At 36.7% G+C, this 20,013-nt stretch overlaps 2 protein-coding genes across 2 annotated transcripts; both read right to left on the bottom strand.

The window, feature by feature from the left end:
• Nucleotides 1-432: 432 nt before the first annotated feature.
• On the bottom strand, nt 433-6,072 carry LOC139143081 (uncharacterized). The gene is made up of 6 exons (XM_070713244.1): nt 5,707-6,072; nt 4,775-4,963; nt 3,875-4,063; nt 3,478-3,495; nt 2,903-2,981; nt 433-2,056 (listed from the first exon to the last, which is right to left on the bottom strand). Exons 1-6 carry the CDS (start codon nt 5,957-5,959, stop codon nt 1,522-1,524), a joined length of 1,263 nt encoding a protein of 420 aa, XP_070569345.1. The 5' UTR covers nt 5,960-6,072; the 3' UTR covers nt 433-1,521.
• A 6,142-nt stretch (nt 6,073-12,214) lies between these two features.
• LOC139143082 (uncharacterized) lies at nt 12,215-19,368 on the bottom strand. The gene is made up of 8 exons (XM_070713245.1): nt 19,115-19,368; nt 18,665-18,853; nt 15,741-15,914; nt 15,280-15,453; nt 14,702-14,890; nt 14,483-14,500; nt 13,816-13,894; nt 12,215-13,394 (listed from the first exon to the last, which is right to left on the bottom strand). The coding sequence occupies exons 1-8, from the start codon at nt 19,290-19,292 to the stop codon at nt 12,662-12,664; spliced, it is 1,734 nt and encodes a 577-aa protein (XP_070569346.1). The 5' UTR covers nt 19,293-19,368; the 3' UTR covers nt 12,215-12,661.
• Between the last annotated feature and the right edge of the window lie 645 nt (nt 19,369-20,013).

The raw sequence follows: 20,013 nt of genomic DNA on the forward strand, positions 1-20,013 counted from the left end.
AGATCAGAAAAGCATTTTTTCCAAATTAGAAAGTCCGGATATCTGTCCCTTAGCTGCATTCTACCTTAAGGGATTGTAATTTTTCACTTTGCCTTCACGTATATATTTTCCCATAATCTTTCGAGTTATATTTGTAATATATTACCATGGTTTGTCATTCTTTGGCTTTCAACTGATGAATATTTGTAACAAGGGTGATCATGTTCCACTGCACTGCACTGGAAAGTGTACAAACTTGGGTACTGGCATGGTGGATGATAGCGCCCTGTTGGGAACAGGCAGTCCACATGGTACAAAAAGCAAGGAGATTCTTATTAAGTAGACTAATTGAGAATTGTATTTGTTATGCTCTAATTCAACTTTTATATGCTTTATGATTGGGTCTATTTTGAAATGAAAATATTCTTACAGACATCGATTAAATATCTTATGTTTTATGAAAACATCAATAACTACATATATATATTTATATATACACCACACATATATGTACTTGAATAATTTATTTGCCTGTCTCCGTAACACGAACTTTATCAATCTAATGTTAGAAATGCATCATATTTCCCAGAGATATCTTAAAACTATCTATCTATTTGTAATGATTTTAATACTAATATAGTTACCGAAACATTTCTAATAATAACATCTTTAGTATCAGGCTTGCGTGAAACATAATTTCTCGCATTCGCTTATCACAAGCCTAGAGTTAATTGATTGCGGCCAGTAGATCGAAGCATACAGTATGCAAACGTTTCTCATATTCTCCGTGTACAGTGCATCATATTGTGAGCAGAGAAAGTTCGTAATAAATGTGTCCATTGATTGGTTATCTTCGCACTCACAGTGGCACACTTTTCCACCCAAAGCCACATATATCTGTCACTTGGCAACACTGCAACTCATCTCTGATTGTCATGCGTTCATATCGTAATAATTTGAATTTTACCTTGCTCGCGGAAATATGTGAAATGATGGCCCATTGATATCGCGATATCACCTTGTGATCAGCTAGAGAAGTATCAAACAATGTTTGAGCTGCAACATCACTGTGGTGGACTTATTTCATTGCGCGGACGCTGACCAAGAAAATATAATAAATAAATTTTCGAAATCATGTCACCTCTCGGAGTCCGAAATACGCATGGAGATATATAAAGTTATTGTTTCTTTACTTGTCGTCTTACAATTTATCAAATATACTGTTCCGCGTGTAGATATATTCAGGAAAAATGTACACACAAATTTTGAGATAATTCTGTCTGTCTAATAACTGTCCGTGTCTAAGAAACAAGTGAAAAGAAAACTTAGACTACTTTAAGAAACTATCTAACTTCTTGCCCTCACTAAGAACTCTTATCACAATGTCATCTAACCTCAACTTGTCAAATAAAGTCGTTTGGTAGCAAATAAAGCAAGATTTCTGGATATGAAAGAGTACCTTTCGAAAGAAATTGAAAAGAAATTGAAAAGAAATTATCACAATTTTGCCGTTGCAAAGTATAACCCAACTTGTCAGTCAGTTTATTGTCGGAGTGACGCGGATTCGTATGCAATGTTATCCTTCATTTCAACAGTTTCACCATTTCCTATTGCCGAGTAATACACCCCGTCACCCTTGCTATCCACCATGTCATGGTCTGAAGATTCGTACAAAATGTTGTCAGTAAGTTTCACTTGAAATTCAGGTCGCGCTCCTGTTGAATCAGGGCCGAAACTACACGGTCTATACAGGTCATTCTCCACAAAGCCACTCTGAGAGTCCGTTTTGCTGTCAATGTCATTGTAAACATGACCGGTAACGTTATCTCCAGTTTGATGATGTACGCTATCATCGACGATGTCTTTAGAGAAAATGGGATGTGGTATTTCGCCATCGAAGGCTGGGTTTGTGTTCAGTTGAGTGTGGTTGGTTGTTGGCCTGTCATTCTTTGTGTTATTCATCTGTTGAGAATTTTGAAGAGCTTCGCTGTCATGCATAGGCTGACTGTCATTTGTTGATCCGGAAGGAAAATTGTCTGCAGGCGGTTCGTTTGTTTTAGACTGATGGTATTTTGACCTTCAGAAAACAAGAAGTTAAAACAATTTTACCGACGGTGGATCCCAATCAAAGCAATATCAATTAAATTGAAAGGTGGACCACAGAGGCACGGCAACTCTATGAGAAAATACAATAAACACAAGAAATGGCACATATGAGAGAGAGAGAGAGAGAGAGAGAGAGAGAGAGAGAGAGAGAGAGAGAGAGAGAGAGAGAAGAGAGAGAGAGAGAGAGAGAGAATGCTCAGACAGAAAACAAGCATAAAAGGGCCGGGCCTTACGGGACAGGTATAAGGTTGGTAGAGGTAGTAAGGAGGAGAGAGAGAGAGAGAGAGAGAGAGAGAGAGAGAGAGAGAGAGAGAGAGAGAGAGAGAGAGAGAGAGAATGCTCAGACAGAAAACAAACCATACAAGACCGTGCCTTACAACAGGTATAAGTTGGTAGAGGTAGGTAAGGAGAGAGAGAGAGAGAGAGAGAGAGAGAGAGAGAGAGAGAGAGAGAGAGAGAGAGAGAGAGAGAGAGATTCTCAGACAGACAGACAGACAGACAATCAAGCATACATGTAATAGGCCGAGCCTTACAGAAGGTAACTTCGCTGACAGGAGTAGCGTATCATTCACTTTCAACGTATTACCTTCACCACATATATATATATATATATATATATATATATATATATATATATATATATATATATATATATATATATATATATATATATATAATATATATATATATATATATATATATATATACTGAATAATATCTACCTCCGCAAAAACCTGCAAGTCGCATATGATGTTAACTCTGATTGGTATAATAACACATTTTGCACTAACTACATGTATTTAGGTGACCTCTTTACCTTCGAAACAGCAGTACCATGGCAACTATAAAACCAATCAAGACAAGGACACCTAGCACACCGCCCACAGCTGCGATATCTTAGTACAGATAAAAGTGTAGTTTGACCTGTTAGTCAATGATGGTGTTAGTAAACATATTTTTTCTAAACTTCTATTTGACTGAAAGAAGCATAAATAAATCTGTATATTTTGACGTTTTACTTGTATCTTAAGGTTGCCTTTAAAGCACGGATTATTGCTCTCACAGTACACTAGTAATTTAGAATTGTCTGTACCACTACTTTCTGCAAATAAACAATATATGTTTTCGTTGCTGACCATTGAATTTATGGCCTGTCCAGCAATAGATTTATAGCACACACAGATATGATTTGAATTTTACATACTATGTAAGAGTGAAGAATGAGAAATTCTTTAGGTGTTTTTTTGTTTCTATGAAAAAGTGAAAAATGTTGGCAAACTTTAAACAATACATCTTTTCGAAAACATCAAGTTTAAGGATACCTAACCACAGTAACATTGAATAATTTAAAACAAAAAAATAGTATGGATTTTGATATTGTAGATTACTTACAGAGTGAATCTGAATCTTCTGAAAAAACAAAAAAATATGTTAATATAAGGATGAAGTGTGGCCTATGGTTGACAAAGACGCAGTTTATTTTGCATACATTCAAAATTAATGTCGTATGACTACTGATCGCAGCATACGTATGGCACTGCTTTTATCCTGATTGTTTCTTGTTGGATTGCATCCCATGACGAGCTGAGAAAAACAATGTTGGTGAAGCCTTCAGACACGTGACACAATGTTCGGTAATCTCTTCTGACCGACTTTCACAATGTATCGTCTTAAATTTTGTCACAACGTTTCATAAAAAGTGGCCGATGATCTGCATATTCAACAACCTTAGGAATTTTTGTGAATATTTTGCATATAGTTATAGAATGCCATTGATTATGTTACCTACCTGTTTTCTCAGAAGGAACACAAGTAGGTGCATCACTCCATTCGCCGTCCTCTCCGCAAACGACGGTGCCGTTTCCATCTTCCAGTACGTACTTGTCATGGCACGTGTAGGACACCGTATTGTTATATGTGAACGTATCACCGTCTTTGTCTGCATTGTCTATGTCTTCTGGTTCACCACAGTTGATAACTGAGGAATACATTTACATCATCATCATCATCATCATCATCGTCGTCGTCGTCGTCGTCGTCGTTGTCGTCGTCGTCATCAAGCCAGTATATATATATATATATATATATATATATATATATATATATATATATATATATATATATATATATATATATATATATATATATATATATATATTATATATATATATATCATTGCCCTTGCATTGTAATTAGTTTTTAACAAGCTCTCAAGATTGGCCTTTTCATCAACAACATTTATTTCACAGACAACTGTCTTACTTATACAAGTAAATGGATCATCGCTCCATGTTCCATTTGCTTGGCACACTATTGTGTCTGTACCATTCAACTCGTATCCTTCGTTACAGCTGAAATGAATCTGGGAGTCGTACGTAAAGTTATCTCCGAACTTAACCCCTTGGTCAGGATCACCCGGGTCACCGCACGATACAACTGGCATGATCGAGTTATCAAAATTAAAATTCTCGCCATAATCACGTGTAATCACAATGCATCAAATAGCAATAGCAAATCGAGTAATGTTATATCACTTTTTTGGAATGTCACGTGGGGGACTTTTATCCAATTACGAGATCAGTACTATAGGTAAGGTGTAATAATCCATCATATTGCCGTAAGTCACGCCTAATAGAATTGAGTCCTTTACATTCGCATTAATATTAAATAGCATGTTTTGAGTACTCACTGATGCAATCCGACAAGGAACCGTCCCATGTACCATCCTCAAGACACGTCACAATGGTAAAGTTTGTTGATGGATAATACCCTTGATCACATTCTAACGCCAGTGTTTCTCCAGGCGTGTACATGTATTCTCCCATCGGATAAATATAGCCGTTCTCAACTGTTTGGTTATTATGACATTTCCATACAGCTGACAATTAAAGAAAGCATTAAAAGCTGAAGTATAATGATTGCGTCATTTCACATCCAGAGAAATATTCACAGAATATTACCGGGATCTCTAGGCATATGAACGTTTGCAGAGCATAGATCAACCGTTACTATAGAGGAAGAACGGTGGTGTCGCTCGGTAGTGATTACGTCAACTAAATATCGTTTCAGAAGTAAGATTCATTTTCTCAACATAAAACAAATGATAAAAAAGGACTGAAAAATAACTTCTTCTGAAACATTTACTGACAGACCTGATAAAGAAAAGTAACATGTGACAGAATTTCTCGTGAGCATCGATATCAGTAGAGGGGAAGTCGCCTATATACTCTCTCTGTACCCTTACATGCATGTGCAATATTATGATGCAGAAGCGAGATAGCAGCAGGTCTCACAAACAAAAGCGTAAGGTAAAGTTAGAACAATTTCGACTGTGTACGATCAATACAAATGAATTAATGGTTTATTGCTATGATTTCATGACGCAGAGAACACTGAAAGTAGCAACCTTGTTCCTTAAACTAGTTATGGTTTTGCACACAAAGATGGTGGGTTTTGATAAATAAGATAATTTATCGGAATAAGTTTTGCAGACAACTTCATCAGCAAATCATTAACAAGAAGCTTTGATTTTTCCTCTACGTTGAATTCTCTGTACTACCACTTTATCTCCTACGACCAAATAGGTCATGATTGTATGACATTTGAAAACAAGGTTATTACCATAGAAGATTGCCCGAAATTTGCCGTCTGTTGGATTTGTGACAGACTCAGCCGATAGTCCTACTACTGAGTGGTTCGACCTTGAATATGGCACTTCAGGCAGTCTGTAACTACTGTTGTATCTTCCAAGGGAAGACCTGTCCTGGTCGGAATCACCGACCTCAACAAAGTCTCCATCGCGCAGAAGAAATTCCACAAATTCAATTTTGACCAGTGAACTGCTGCTGGTATGTATGTACCATGTGTAAAACATGTCCTCAGGGTAATCATAGGGATAAAACGGGGAAAGGAAGGTACCATTGTCACTGCATAACGTGGAGTCATATTTGGCGATTTTTGCTGAAAAGGAGAATAATCATAATGTGTAAAGGCATTTTAAGAAATGAATAATGTTAATCGCTGCTCTCAACAATATCTCACGTTATTCAGTCATTCCTCTCCTTAAAGTTTGCGTAGGAGAATGTAGTGAACCGTGTCTGTTGATATACTCCCGATTATTGTCAAAAACGTGATTGAAGATGACGTCACATGAGACAACTTGAACGGGGCTGGAGAAAATTATGAAATCGTGAAACAAAATCTACCTGTTCTGAACTACTCTGACGTGCGAGAATAGCAAGTTTGTCTTACCTTTCCATTTCAATGCAAATTTTGCAGACAACTCTAAATGATTGGAAACGGCTTCATAGAGAAAGTTCACCTTCATTTCATTCGACGTTGTGGTGTCTACAGACAGATCAGTGTGTTTCTTGAAAATCTGCTCACCGTTACTCGCTGTATCGGTTATTTTTATGGTGTACTGTTTGTCAAGATCAAACATGATGAATTCGCTCTCAAGTACAGTGCCACTGGGTCCATATATTTTCCAGGTACAGTATTGGTGGAACTGTTCCTTCATCCCAACGTGTTCACTAGGAAATCCTGGTGAGTATATTGTACCTCGGTTCTGCTTAACAATGCCACCGCAGTCGCCCATTGATGCTAGAAGCAAACGTTTTGGTGATACAAAATTCATAAAGAGAGCGAAAATCCCATTTTTCTCAAAAATCCGCGCAATATATAAATGCGTTCATCAGACGCATTAATCAGTCGATAAATATTTAAAAGTGGTCACCTTCAACTCTTACATTGTGGGAAATGATAGTATGATAGTTATGATTTCATACAAGTTATGATTTTATTCTGTAAAAGAGATTCTGCACCACTTCCATTGTTGCATGTCGTAGACCTTTAGTAGATCTTGCTCGATCATGTTACTTGTAGGAGCATTGTTTTGTGACATAAAAGCAAAACGGCTCATTCAAACTTAAAACCAATTTTAAGTTTACTCTGATGCTCCGTTAACTTAAAACTGTCTTCTTTCGCGTAGCTTGCAATTGGTGGACGTGCAAGTGAACATTTAAATCTCGCGATATCTCAAAATGACCACCCGCATCACATTTAAGTTTCATGATGTAGACTTGAGGCAATCGTAGTGTGTGCAGCTAATAAAATATCACGAAAGTCCAATATTTCTTACGCACATTAAAACCTTTAACTTAACAAATCAATTATACTATTACTGAAATGGTCAGTCACTTGGAACTGTCTATACGAAATTGTGTAGTGTAGTGTAGTAAATGATGACTACAAAGTAACCCCAGCATCATCATAGCTTCAACCTACAATAGACGTAACTACGGGTGAAATGGCAAAGTACTTTTCTGTACTCCAAAAAGGATGAATTGCCTCGAAATCAACTGGCCAACAGAGCTTATTATATTTCTACAATCAAAAGATATTCTTTAATGCTGAATTTTAGTTCGGACTAAGATTTATATGTGAACAATAACATAAAGCACTGTAAAATGTAAAACGTTTGCGAGGCGTATACTTAGGATCTGAAAAAATCTTAGGGGAAAGGTAAAGAAAATGCAAAAAGTTTTGAAAAACAAAATTATGCTTATATCGTCAAAAGTAACAGTTATCGCCCCATTAAAATCGATTTCTCATAGTCATAGACCATGTAAGTTCAAATACATTGAAAGTTGAATCGATAAAGAACACAATGTCATCTCTGAAATTAAATGTTTTGATTCTGTGCAGGAACAGTTTGTGTTATAATAGACAAATTGGCATTTGGTGATGTATCCTTTGATGTATTATTACAGAAAGCTTTTTATCAGTCGAGAGATCTGTCACAGATGAAAACCGGACAGAACGGTACTATATGGGGCGTTCACTACAAAAGGAGTACGATAATTGATATTTGCAAAACTGTCGGAGTGTGCACTTTCTTTTCCCATTCGTTTTTATTTTCTTCATCAGATATTTATATATTAAATGTTGCATTTCGGCATTATTATATCAAACACAATTTCAAATAGGTTCCCAAAAGTTGTATTATGGGTCCCTATGTATATGAATGAGGCCGAGTCATCGTGGTATTACAGTATAGGTACATTTACTTCTCTTCGCAAATAAATGTACCCATATCCAAACTGCAGGACATTCTCATATAGGATGGTCATCACATTTAAATTTAAAGATAACAAATTATCCATGGTCATTAGAGGGTAGTACAGGCAAAATGTTATGAAAAATACTCGGTCTGTAATTTTCATTCTTTCAGTATGGTTCTTAGATGTTTTCTTTTTCTATCTCTAAAGAAAAGACCAATGCGTTAAAGCGGGTATTTTTGAATCAGACGTAATGATTTCGGACGCATTGAAGATGGCGTTCTTCACTGTTTATGGACTATCACTTTGGTATACTATGTAGAATTCAATTAAAACCGCCATTTAGCTACGAACAAGGCCTATAGTTTGTTCATAAATCACATGCTGGTGCATAGGTGTATATATTACTACGTTAATTTTGGTTCGAGGTAAGGCCGTTTGATAACAGACCCATGCAAACAAACGGCACAGTAAAAGAGGATAGTCACGATTCCCCTTGATTTGTTCACAGCGACATTCTTTGCTAAAGGCTTTTTCAATTTTATCACAGTTTCTGAACAATTTTTAACTTAGACTTTAATTTCAGGATTATTTGTTAAAACTATGTTCCAAATTATTGATTATGTTTAAAATTCACGAGTTAATTGAATAAGAATTCGATGTTTGGATGTGCTAAATTTTACACTTGTCAAGGAAAGTTATCAGCAACTAAGATGGTCTCATCATACCACCTGTCAGACATGCAAATTTCCTTTGTCATGAACATTAACAAAATCAATATCCTTTCTTTTGCCAACACAAATGCAACTTATTACCTTAGTTTCCGTACAAATATTCTAAGTTGTGTATGACTGTCAAAAATCTATGTCGACAAACTTACAAAATTGCTATCATCTCCGCGGAAAAGGGGTTGACCTTCTGATTATTCACGGTGAGAAATCAGAAAATTATGATTATCAAAACTATGTGTCAGAATTTTGAAATATGGACCGAGCTGTTCTGTGTACAGTCGGTTGAAATTTGCTTCGGTTCAGTGATAAGAATCGTTGGTAGCCTCATGTGAATGGCGTCACCATGTGGGAGAAGTAAAACATGACCTGGTCATCTGATAACTAATAAATAGACTTGAAACCAAGATATCTCCAGTTCCGTTTTATGATAGTTATCGGCATTTAAATGATTAACAGGTAACTCATGGCAAATTGGAAGTAAACAATGATACACAACTGTTGAGTATGGACACATTCAAATAACGATGTGAACGTTTTTCATTATGTACATGTGAATAGACGCTGATCATTGCCTGCATGTTATATAATTATAAACCTATAAAAAGAGCAATACTCTTCTAAATGACATTCGATTGAATAAGTATGCTGTGCCGAAACATCCTTGCCAGACGAGAAGAATTCCCTAAACTTGATAGCGTAAACAGAATTTCCAAATAAAAAGACACGAGACGATACTTGGGTCTTCTAGTGAAATGTCAGCCTATGGGTTAGATACCTGCCCGCTGTACTTGTAGTAATGTATCTTGCTAGCGAGGAAGTTGATCGGCTGTAGAACACAGTGTCAATCGTGTAGATTCGGCGGATAAGTAAACGATGGACTCGTCACTTAAGAATACACGACATATAAAAAATGTTCTCAAAGAAGTATTACTCACCCTCAGCACAAAATATTTCGCTGACGTGTAATAGAATGGACAAACCAAAGAATGTCATTGTTGTCATCAGAACTACACACCATTTAATCCGACTGACCTGCATCCGTTGTTGGATTATCAAGTCTGATTCACGAATCAGATTTGATAATCCTGCAGACTCGATAATCTGCAAAATATTCGGGTCACTCGCGGAAGCAAGAGTTGACCGAAAGAGGGCGCATTTTACTACGCATATATACACACACAGTGCGCAGTCCGTCACGTCTACGAAAACGAGCAGAGCGTACAGGTAAGAGAAAGGCAAACAGAAAAAAACTTGTAGACAAGGAAACTTATTTAGTTTTTGTCATATTAGAATTTCTTGTCCCTAAATATATCCCTGTGGATGAGTCATAAAGTTCAACAGCGGACGTCATAGCGGAGAAATACGAGAAGTCTGGTGAGTTATTTTCAATAATATGGAAATAACAAGGTGTATCTTGTCAGATAAATATCTGGAAACTTGGCGTTGTTGTGAATCAATGATATTTACTTTGATTGTACTTCTGCTTGTGGTCGAATGACATTTATTTTAAATGGTAACATTTTAAACATAAACCCACTATCGGTTAACCATATCCAATTTCCAAATTGTGCATCCCCTACTTGAAATCTTCAGGATAGAGTTTTGCACAGAATTGTCTATGTCTAAATCCTTTACAATATACCAAAAGTAAATAATGTAATTACAACTAAACATTTCAAGTAAATTCAAATTAATTCAAATTGATAAATGCATTTAAATGTATCCGAAGCCTCGGCTACTTCATCGGGATCAATATTAGGGATTTTTATACTTTCAGACCGGTGTTTCGCTATTCGTAAGAGAGATATCGCTTATAGAACTATGCTTAATCACGTTAATAAAACAATATAATTATTTTTCTTTTAATATAATATAAATTTCCACAATCTTAGGTTGAAAATTATTTTCATATTTTATATCATGAATTTGGATAGGAGAATCAAATTTTGCAAATTTTCCCATAACTGGAATTCAAATTTGCCAACTATAATACTTGTTACTTGTTTTATGAAAAAATTCTCTTTTCTCAAGCAACTTGAAGCCAATCAAAAAGAACCCTTCTCAACCGATTCGAAAATGAGTCTAAAAAAGTTGTAGACAAGTAAAAAATTAATATCTGCCAGTAGGGGGCATTCTGTTAAAATAAATGGGACCATCTGGCATTTTCGTCAGCATACTGGTTTCAATAGAATCACTTCGCCATTGAATTTTCTAAGCCATAAATATCGGCGACTTGCACGACAACACGCTTCTGATTTTATTGTGTTCTGGCAATAATTGAAATTATAACACCTTACAAGCGGAAATGTGTGAAATTGCGGAACTTTGGTATCACTCGTATCCCTCGACAATCAGGGTCGCTATGGAATATTGCTATATACGTTATGGAATATAGCTGCACAATAACGGTGGCCTAATTACATTGCATTGACGATGACCGAGCAAACTCTGTTTATTTTAATATGTGTTATCTTCACACAGTCCAATATATGGATGGAGGCAATACATTTTGATAAAGAACGTGTAAATCAAAGCTTTTTGTGTCATAGTTCTTGCCTGTCTAGTTGTTTTATTGTCTTTCATTCCATCATAAATTGCATATATGTACCGGTCTCAACACAAATGTATGGATAAACACGATTGGAACTAAATTGGGATAATTGGATTGGCAGAATTTCTCAAGAATTTTAGAAATTTCTCTAATTTTACACCATATTTGCTTACCATCTTTAAAATTTTATACAAAATTTACGATGCTGTTGAAATCTTCTGAGTAAGAATCAGTGCATGATAGTATCTAATGCAATATTGTTCAAAACATATGAACAATATTCACATTTGAATGAAAATATTAGAGTTTGTCTGTAGTTTCTTCATTACTGAAACACTAGTAATAATCTCAGTTTGTCATTTTTCCTCGACCAAAATTAAGCTTTTCGACTGATTTACAGTTAAGTCAGTCAGGGTCTTTTAAAATGTGCCTGACTCAATTTAATGTTTATGAAGCCTTAAATTCATGAAAAAGTCAGGGGCATTTCAAAAGTGCCCTGACTCAAAATTCGTCAATTAGAGAAATGTTAAGCATTTTGTCTCGTTTCTTCAGTACATTTACACAAAAATGAACTTATTTTCATAAAAATGAATCCGATGAAAGAGGTATGCAATAATCGTTGTGTTTTCGTTGTTTTGTCCGATGAGAACAATATTTCAATTTTTACACTATTCTATCATTTTGTAAAATTTCAGCTGTAAAAATTTCGATTTCGTTACATTTTCCTAATATTTACTCTCATCCAATTTTCCCAAATTAGTTCCAATCGTGTTGTAGGCAAAGTGAAAAAATGATATGCACTTCTGTATAAGAAAGCTTTCTATATTGAATCATTAAAGTTTTAGGTTATATTACGAATTTCTGTATAGTACTGGCGCAACGAAGGAATTCGCCGTTATTCGAGTGTGATTGATTTTATGGTCATATGTAACATACTACAACATCTATAATTCTCGTTCTGGACTTGGTGTTTCACCGATGTATGTAAATATCTGCATGTACAAAAACAATAAAACAAAAAAATTGCTTTAAAATATGTCTGGCCCAAAAAATGAATTCTTATCCACTTCATCCAAATTCAGTCTTGGTAAATGAAAGTCGTATGTTAACCAATAGAGGAAGGTTTTTAGATACGAAGAAGTACTTTTTTCTGAAAATGAAAATAGAGATAACGATACAAACGCTGTTTTACATGTATAAGCCAAGTTGAACTTGTTTACAGTTTATTGTTTGAATCACGCTCTAGATTCGTATGCAATGTTATCCTTCAATTCACCATCATTGCCACCGTTTTCTATTGTCGAGTAATAGACGTCGTCATCATTGTTCTCCTCCTTGTCACCGCCGGAAACTTCATACAACATGTTATCCGTAAATTTCACTTCCGACTCTGGTGGCGCTTCATCGCCATGCTCGTACAGATCGTTGTCAACAAAGCCTACAGTGTCGTTTTCGACGTCGGCATATTCATTCTGGTGTATGGCATCTCCATCTGTGTCTCCGCTTTCGTAGATATCGTTGTCTTTGAACCCAGTGCTGTTTTCACAGACGACTTCCTTCGAGCCGTCGAAGCAAGAGGCATTTATCGGTTCTCTGGCGTCCATCTTTTCATTCGATGTCGTCATATCTGCCGACACAGTGCTAAAACTACAGGATCGATACAGATCATTCATGACAAAGCCACTCTTGGAATCCATCTTGCTGTAATCAATGTAATTGTAAAGATGACCGGCATCTTTATCATTCGCCCGATGGTGTAAGCCATTGTCCGGTCCGGAGTCTGTTAATTCGAAGACAGGGTTTGTGTTCACAACAGATCGTTCTAACGCCCTGGTGTTTTTTGTATTATTCAATGTCTGAGAGTTTGAAACGGTATCGTAGTCGTGCAAAGGATGACCATTATTCGTAAATCCGGAAGGAAAGTGATGATCTGATTGTTGATTTGTTTTCGACTTCTTACATTTTGACCTACGAAAAAGAAAATTGGTTGGAATAAGGTCAATGGGTGATCTGAATTAAGGCAAATTATACATTCAAAATGCAAAAATCAGATCACAGCGACACATATCAAATTGACAAAACAAATCGTTAAAAGAACAATGACTAGTTACTGAAACAAACAAACAACTTAGGCTGACAGACAGACAAACAAACAAACAAACAAACAAACAAACAAACAAACAAACAAACAGAGAAACAGACAGACAGGCACTTAGATGGATAGAGAAAGAGATAACCGGGAAGCAAGCAGAATGTAACTAGACGCCGAATTAACACGCCAAAACGTGCAAGACCAAAAGACCTTTTATTTCATGAACAGGTATAGGTCAAATACCAAGCCAACACTCAAAAATGTAATGACTAAAAGACACTGGCATAAACTTATTACCTTCGAAATAACAGTATTGTTGACACAATAATACCAACCAAGACCAAAATAGCTAACACACTGCCGACAGCTGCAATACCTGAAATAGAAATAAATTCATTATTTATGTGATGCGTTCTCCCATCTTCGAGGATAGTGATTCTGACAGGGACGCTCTTACAAAGTAAACTTTCTGGAACGAAACATAAATTCTGTGTTTAACAGTAGCCAACCATGCAATCCACGCAATCCTAATGCTCATTGTTACGATAGTTGTGACTTCGATGATGCTTGCGATCCTTGGTTTACAACAACTTCGAGCTGGCATTTTTGCCTTTACAAAATTGATTGACAATGAAAACAAGATCGTAAACTCGATTTTTAAACGGCAGCGATACGTTTTTTGGTTACATCCTAATTTATCTGCAAGATTTGGGACGATTTGCAAATTGCTGCACTGATGGCGGGACTGTAGAGCTTTCGTGATCACGTATATGGCTTGGTCCTGGCAGTTAGAAAGTACAAGGCAGAGCTAAACAAGCCGTGCGAACTGGGCGACAATTGTTTCTTTAATAGCCTCGATATGATCTCAATTGACCATATAAAACAAATACCATCACAATCACAAATATTAAGAATGCTAGCACTCCTCAGTGTTAAACTAACATTATAATAATAATCTACTCACTCAATAAATTTGAATCATCTGTAAAAAAGAAAAAAACACATTCATATTAGATGATCAATTAATCTTCATATTTGACTAATCCTAAATTAACAGACGTGCACTCTGATGATAATAAACATTTTAAAAGAAAGTAAAGATATCTAATGTACATATAATATAACTTATTTCTCTTAGTTTCATATTTTGTTAAGCAAAACTATTAAAAAACATTGCACTTACTCGCTTGCTCAGTTGGAAAACACGTAGGTGTATGGCTCCATTCACCGTCCACTCCACATATAATGCTGTCACTTCCACCTTCAAAAGCATACCCTTCATGGCACTTGTAGGACACTGTACTGTTGTATGTGAATTCATCACCATACTTGTCTGCATTGTCTATGTCATCTGGTTCACCACAGTTGATAACTGGTGAATGAATTTACAATATAATATAGATTACAAATTTCACATCCAGGTTTAGAGATAAACACTTCCTGACCAACAGAAAAAGCATAACCTTCTGTCTTTCTGAGGGAAGAAATTATGCTGAGCTCGAATTCACAAAGTTTTATTGTCTGTCCACGGAAAATTTTGTACATTAGTTGCTTTGGTTGTCAATTTCCATGTCGAATTGTTACAGCCATTTCGGCTCATTCGAAAAAATGGACGTCTCTTCCTGAGAAATGGCAATGCAATACTGCGCTGTCTGGTTAGATGAAAACAAAGATTTAGCAGCAACACTAAATGCCACTCACGGGAATCTTTGTGGATAGCTCTTAGAAATAAGAACATTACCGTTGATTCGGGCGACTTACCACTACATACTGGAACTTCTGCATCCCATGACCCATCAGATTGACATTTTAGAACGTTTGTTCCGTTTAGTACATAGCCTTCATGACAGAGGTAAGTTACATTGCTACCATATGTGAAGTCATCGCCCTCAGCGTCCCCGTTTTCTGGTTGACCCGGATCTTCACACGACACGACTGATAACATAAGCATACGAGTGCAAATCACATTAACCACTGACCAATAGAATGTATTTTGTTTGCGTTCGTCAATACCCTTCAAATGTAGTTGATGGCTACAGCGTAGGCAAAGTGGCTGCTATTTTGTTTAAATCGCAATTCCAAAACCTGTACATTTAAACTGCACATCTCGATGTTTACAGTAGAATTGCAATACGTAGCGATATTTTACTGCCGATTGTTCCTCTATTAAGAATTATGGGTGCGGTTATATGATGCAATTACGGCAAATTTAAATGTCATACCATTGCACACTGGAACTTCCGAGTCCCATGATCCATCAGACTGACACGTGATCGTCTCGGTTCCGTTCAGTACATAGCCTTCGTGGCACACGAAAGTTACATTGTCACCGTATGCGAAGTCATCGCCCTCAGCTTGCGCGTTTTCCGGCTGACCGGGGTCACCACATGATACGACTAATAACAGAAACAAGCGATTACAAAGCACAAAAAATATTAATTTTGGTCAGTGTATTGTTAGTTCCCTTTTTTGCGAACAGATTGCTCCGATTACAAAAATGTGTTACCGTGCTCGTCACCATTATCTACGACATCCAGATCACAACACTTGCTCATTGGACAAAGCAAGGCGTGGCATATCTGACCGTGTTTGGTCTTTGGTACTTGTTACTCCACATTATATATTATTCATAATATTATGACCTGTCGGGTGAGGATAATGTTTTCGTTCAGATATATTGTAAGATACAAATTTACACTCTGGATTTGACACAGATACATTATGCTATATGCACAAAACCTAGGTCTAATTCTGTATCGTAAGGTTGTATGCGCCTCAAAAGTGAAAGACCTAAACTTTTGCTCAAACGTTCCTCAATATAACTTTCAACCATTCTCTTTCTCAATCAAGAATAAAAATCGGGGGTCACCGTGCAAATTTTGGTATTAGAGAATCAATTAAGTACGGAATCAATTAAGGATATTTTAGGATATCTAAAATTCAAAATGGCCGCCATCCATGTGTTAACTCTATGGAGCAAAAATAAATTTTTCGAATTTCGAAAAACTAAAGCAATGGAAAGATTTCTTAAGCCAAGAGGTTTATAGTGATGCCGTTTATTGTGACACGATGTGAATATTGTCGAAAATTTAAGTGACTTACAATTACATTCTGGAACTTCTGCATCCCATGATCCATCAGACTGACATATGATCGTCTCTGTTCCGTTCAGTACATGTCCTTTGTGGCACATGTAAGTTACATTGCTGCCGTAGGTGAAGTCATCGCCCTCAGTATAAGCGTTTTCAGGTTGACCCGGGTCACCACATGACACAACTATTAACAGAAACAAACATGTCATCGTGAATGACAAAGTTCCTCTTTGGTAACTAAATTTGGACCCACTGACAGAAATCTTGAAGTGAAATTGGTCAAAGCATATCCAGAATATAACAGAGAAAGTGTTGACCTTGTATGATATACATTTTCACTGTTTGGACTATCAAGTACAAATGGTATAGTTTAGCTAAATTTCCGTAGTAGCAGGTACGAAAAAGTCAGATAAATGCCGATTGACAGCCATACTAGATTATATGGCGAAGAAATTTGACATGCACATGTAAAGTCATAATGTACTGTCCTTGTACCAAGTTCGAATTTTATTGGTCCAGGCATGTGTACGTGTGAGTAATGGCTTACGGCATGATAAATCAGAATACAATGGTTGCATTGAGACCATACTGAATCGTATTACTGACATTATAAGACGTGCATATGTATGTCATGGTATGTTATCCCTTTGGCAAAGTTTACAGAAAACTGTTATTACATGTCTGTGTGATGTTTGAGACATGCTGGCTGGCAGTTCAATCGGATTGTACTATGAAATAATTCCATCTTCATATTTTCACAGAGTACATCTTTGTCACTGTATCGGGTTTGAAAGAAACTAGTCAAGGCATGGACGAGTAATGGCTTTCGACATGAAAGTATGGAAATAAAATGGTTGTCTGGCAGCCATATTTGATTATATCGAAAATAACCTGCACATGTATGCCAGAGTTTATTATCCTTGTGCCAGGTTTGAAAGAAATTGACCGGGGCATATCTGAGATACATGCCTAGGCACACAAACAAATGGATGCATGGAAAGACGGACAGTGCGCGATTTAGTACTCCCGGACTTCGTCAAAGGGGACTGACAAACTACGGGTAGACATGTAAATTGCGTTGTGAATCCTTTTTTATTGTGATTGGATTTTGATTCGTGTACCGATTCAGGAAGATTCATCACTTGATTCAGAGAAATTCTCCTTCATAATTGACCTATTGACCTATCATAAGTTAATTTCACAAGGACATGTAAGTCATTGTGCGTTATGTTTATTCAAACTTTAAAAGAAATCGGTCAAGGGATGTTTAGGTAACTGCTCATGAAAAAATGAAATCAACAAAACGGCTATATGGCGGCCATATTTGATCGAATCGCAAAATTATTTGAAGTTCATGTGTCGCGCTTGAATGACATAAGTCGAGGTACGCCTGCATAATGGCTGTAGACATAAAAAGGATATAAATGTCCACCTGGTGGCCATATTGGATTGTATCACAAAACAAAACAATTTGCATATCTACGCTATAGTATACCAAAAGGTATACCCTTGCTGGTGCGTTTGTTTTTTACTTTGACAAAGTTAATCCTGTGATAATCTGGTGACAGCGTCCACAGATCAGTAACTTAACCTTGCTTGCTTTTGCGCATTACGAAATTTAACGCATCAGATAATAGACTCAACACAGAGACAAAACTTCGCGTAAGATTGTCAAAGGACATGCATTAAACAGTAGAGGAGAAAAAATATTAGCAAAATTAACAGTGCCGACAGAAGATCAAAATACCAAAGGTTTTCGGTATAAATCTTTATTAGCAATACGTATAATAGTCAAAATTAAAATAAACAATACCAAGAAGAAATCTGTGCCGAGACCAAGACAACCCCATCCCCACCCCAGGGGACGGACATGTAAAGAACCCTTATGTTTATGCAAAGATTTTTCCTCCAGTTTCCTCTGGGCTCAAACTATTGTAATGTGTACACATTAAGCGATGTAAGAATCTAACTTTTCAAAATTTCTCCGAATGACATTGATAGTTTTAGAGCTTTGGAATTCTTCAAGATAACAGTAATATGGCATGAACACTTACCGATGCACTCGGATAGCTCATCGTCCCATGTACCATCATCTAGGCACGTTATATTTGTTGTGTTTGTTGACGGGTAGTAGCCTGTGTCGCACTTTAAAATCAGCGTGTGACCGGGCTCGTATCGATTCTTATCACCAGGGTATACTGCACCATGTTCTACTCTTCCACTATGGTAACATTTGTACATCGCTGCATAATACAAGAGGCAGGGAATGGACTGAGAAACAGGTAGGAATTGGTTCACTTACTGTATCTCTCCCTCAAAACCCAAAACATATTGTCTCCACTTGTGTTGTAATATTGAGCTAAACCAATTAATCTTATGTGCATTTATTTTTAATCTGGAAAGGAAATACATGTGTGAATGACACAAACATTTACGGTTTAAGGTCCAATATGAGCTCATGTTTGACAACATTGTGATGACTCTACTTATAGATAAATACTTACCTTCCCATTCCAGGGCGAATATACCATCGCCCGGTGGACCGTCATTGTAAAATTTCACATCCATACGATTTGACGATGTCTCATTTACAAGCAAGTAATCATTTCTTGTAAACTTCTGCTTCTCGCCACTTTCAGGGTCAATTATTTCCACAAAGTATCGCTCATTGATGTCAAACATTATAAAGTCACTGGTTATTACAGTGTTGTTGGGTGCCGTGATGTGCCAGGTGCAGTTGTGTAAAGTTGACTTATCATACCGCCCTGGAAACCCTGGTGAATACACGGTTCCTAGTAGACTGCCAAGGACGCTGCCACCGCAATCACCCATAGAGGCTGCACAAATGTCCAAAAACACCGAAAATGGAGTGTTCTTATATTGTTGACCAAACATGCACTTAAATTGCCTTCTAAATACATAAGTTGGTGTGTTTTCAATTCTTGCGAAGTGTTACTTTTTAACTGGAACGAGATATTTCTGTAACAACTGTCATTCAACATATATATTTTTCTCGAAATATTTCATAACTAGACTACAAATAAACAGTATCTTGGCGTCCTGATTATGGGACTGGGACAATATTTTGCTAAAATAAAATTGAATATTTGTTTACTGTAAATCATATACTGTATAATACTATTTACACATGGGGTAGAGGTGTTTCATAATCACTTTATAGGGGCTTCCCCTTACCATCATATATGCCTATGTATCTTCCGGAAAACGAGCCAGAGCCACCACATGCCTGAGTGTCGTTCCCTGAGCATTTGCTGTCACATTTCTCATTCGCGGTGACTAAAGATAGATCAAACTCATCTCCACAATAACACCAACCTTCATCTTGCACACCAGCATAAGATGTAGGTACTCCGGCACGACAGAACTCTAGGCATGCTTCTAT

Source organism: Ptychodera flava, chromosome 11 (assembly GCF_041260155.1).
Source record: "Ptychodera flava strain L36383 chromosome 11, AS_Pfla_20210202, whole genome shotgun sequence".
In the NCBI taxonomy this organism is placed as follows: domain Eukaryota; kingdom Metazoa; phylum Hemichordata; class Enteropneusta; family Ptychoderidae; genus Ptychodera; species Ptychodera flava.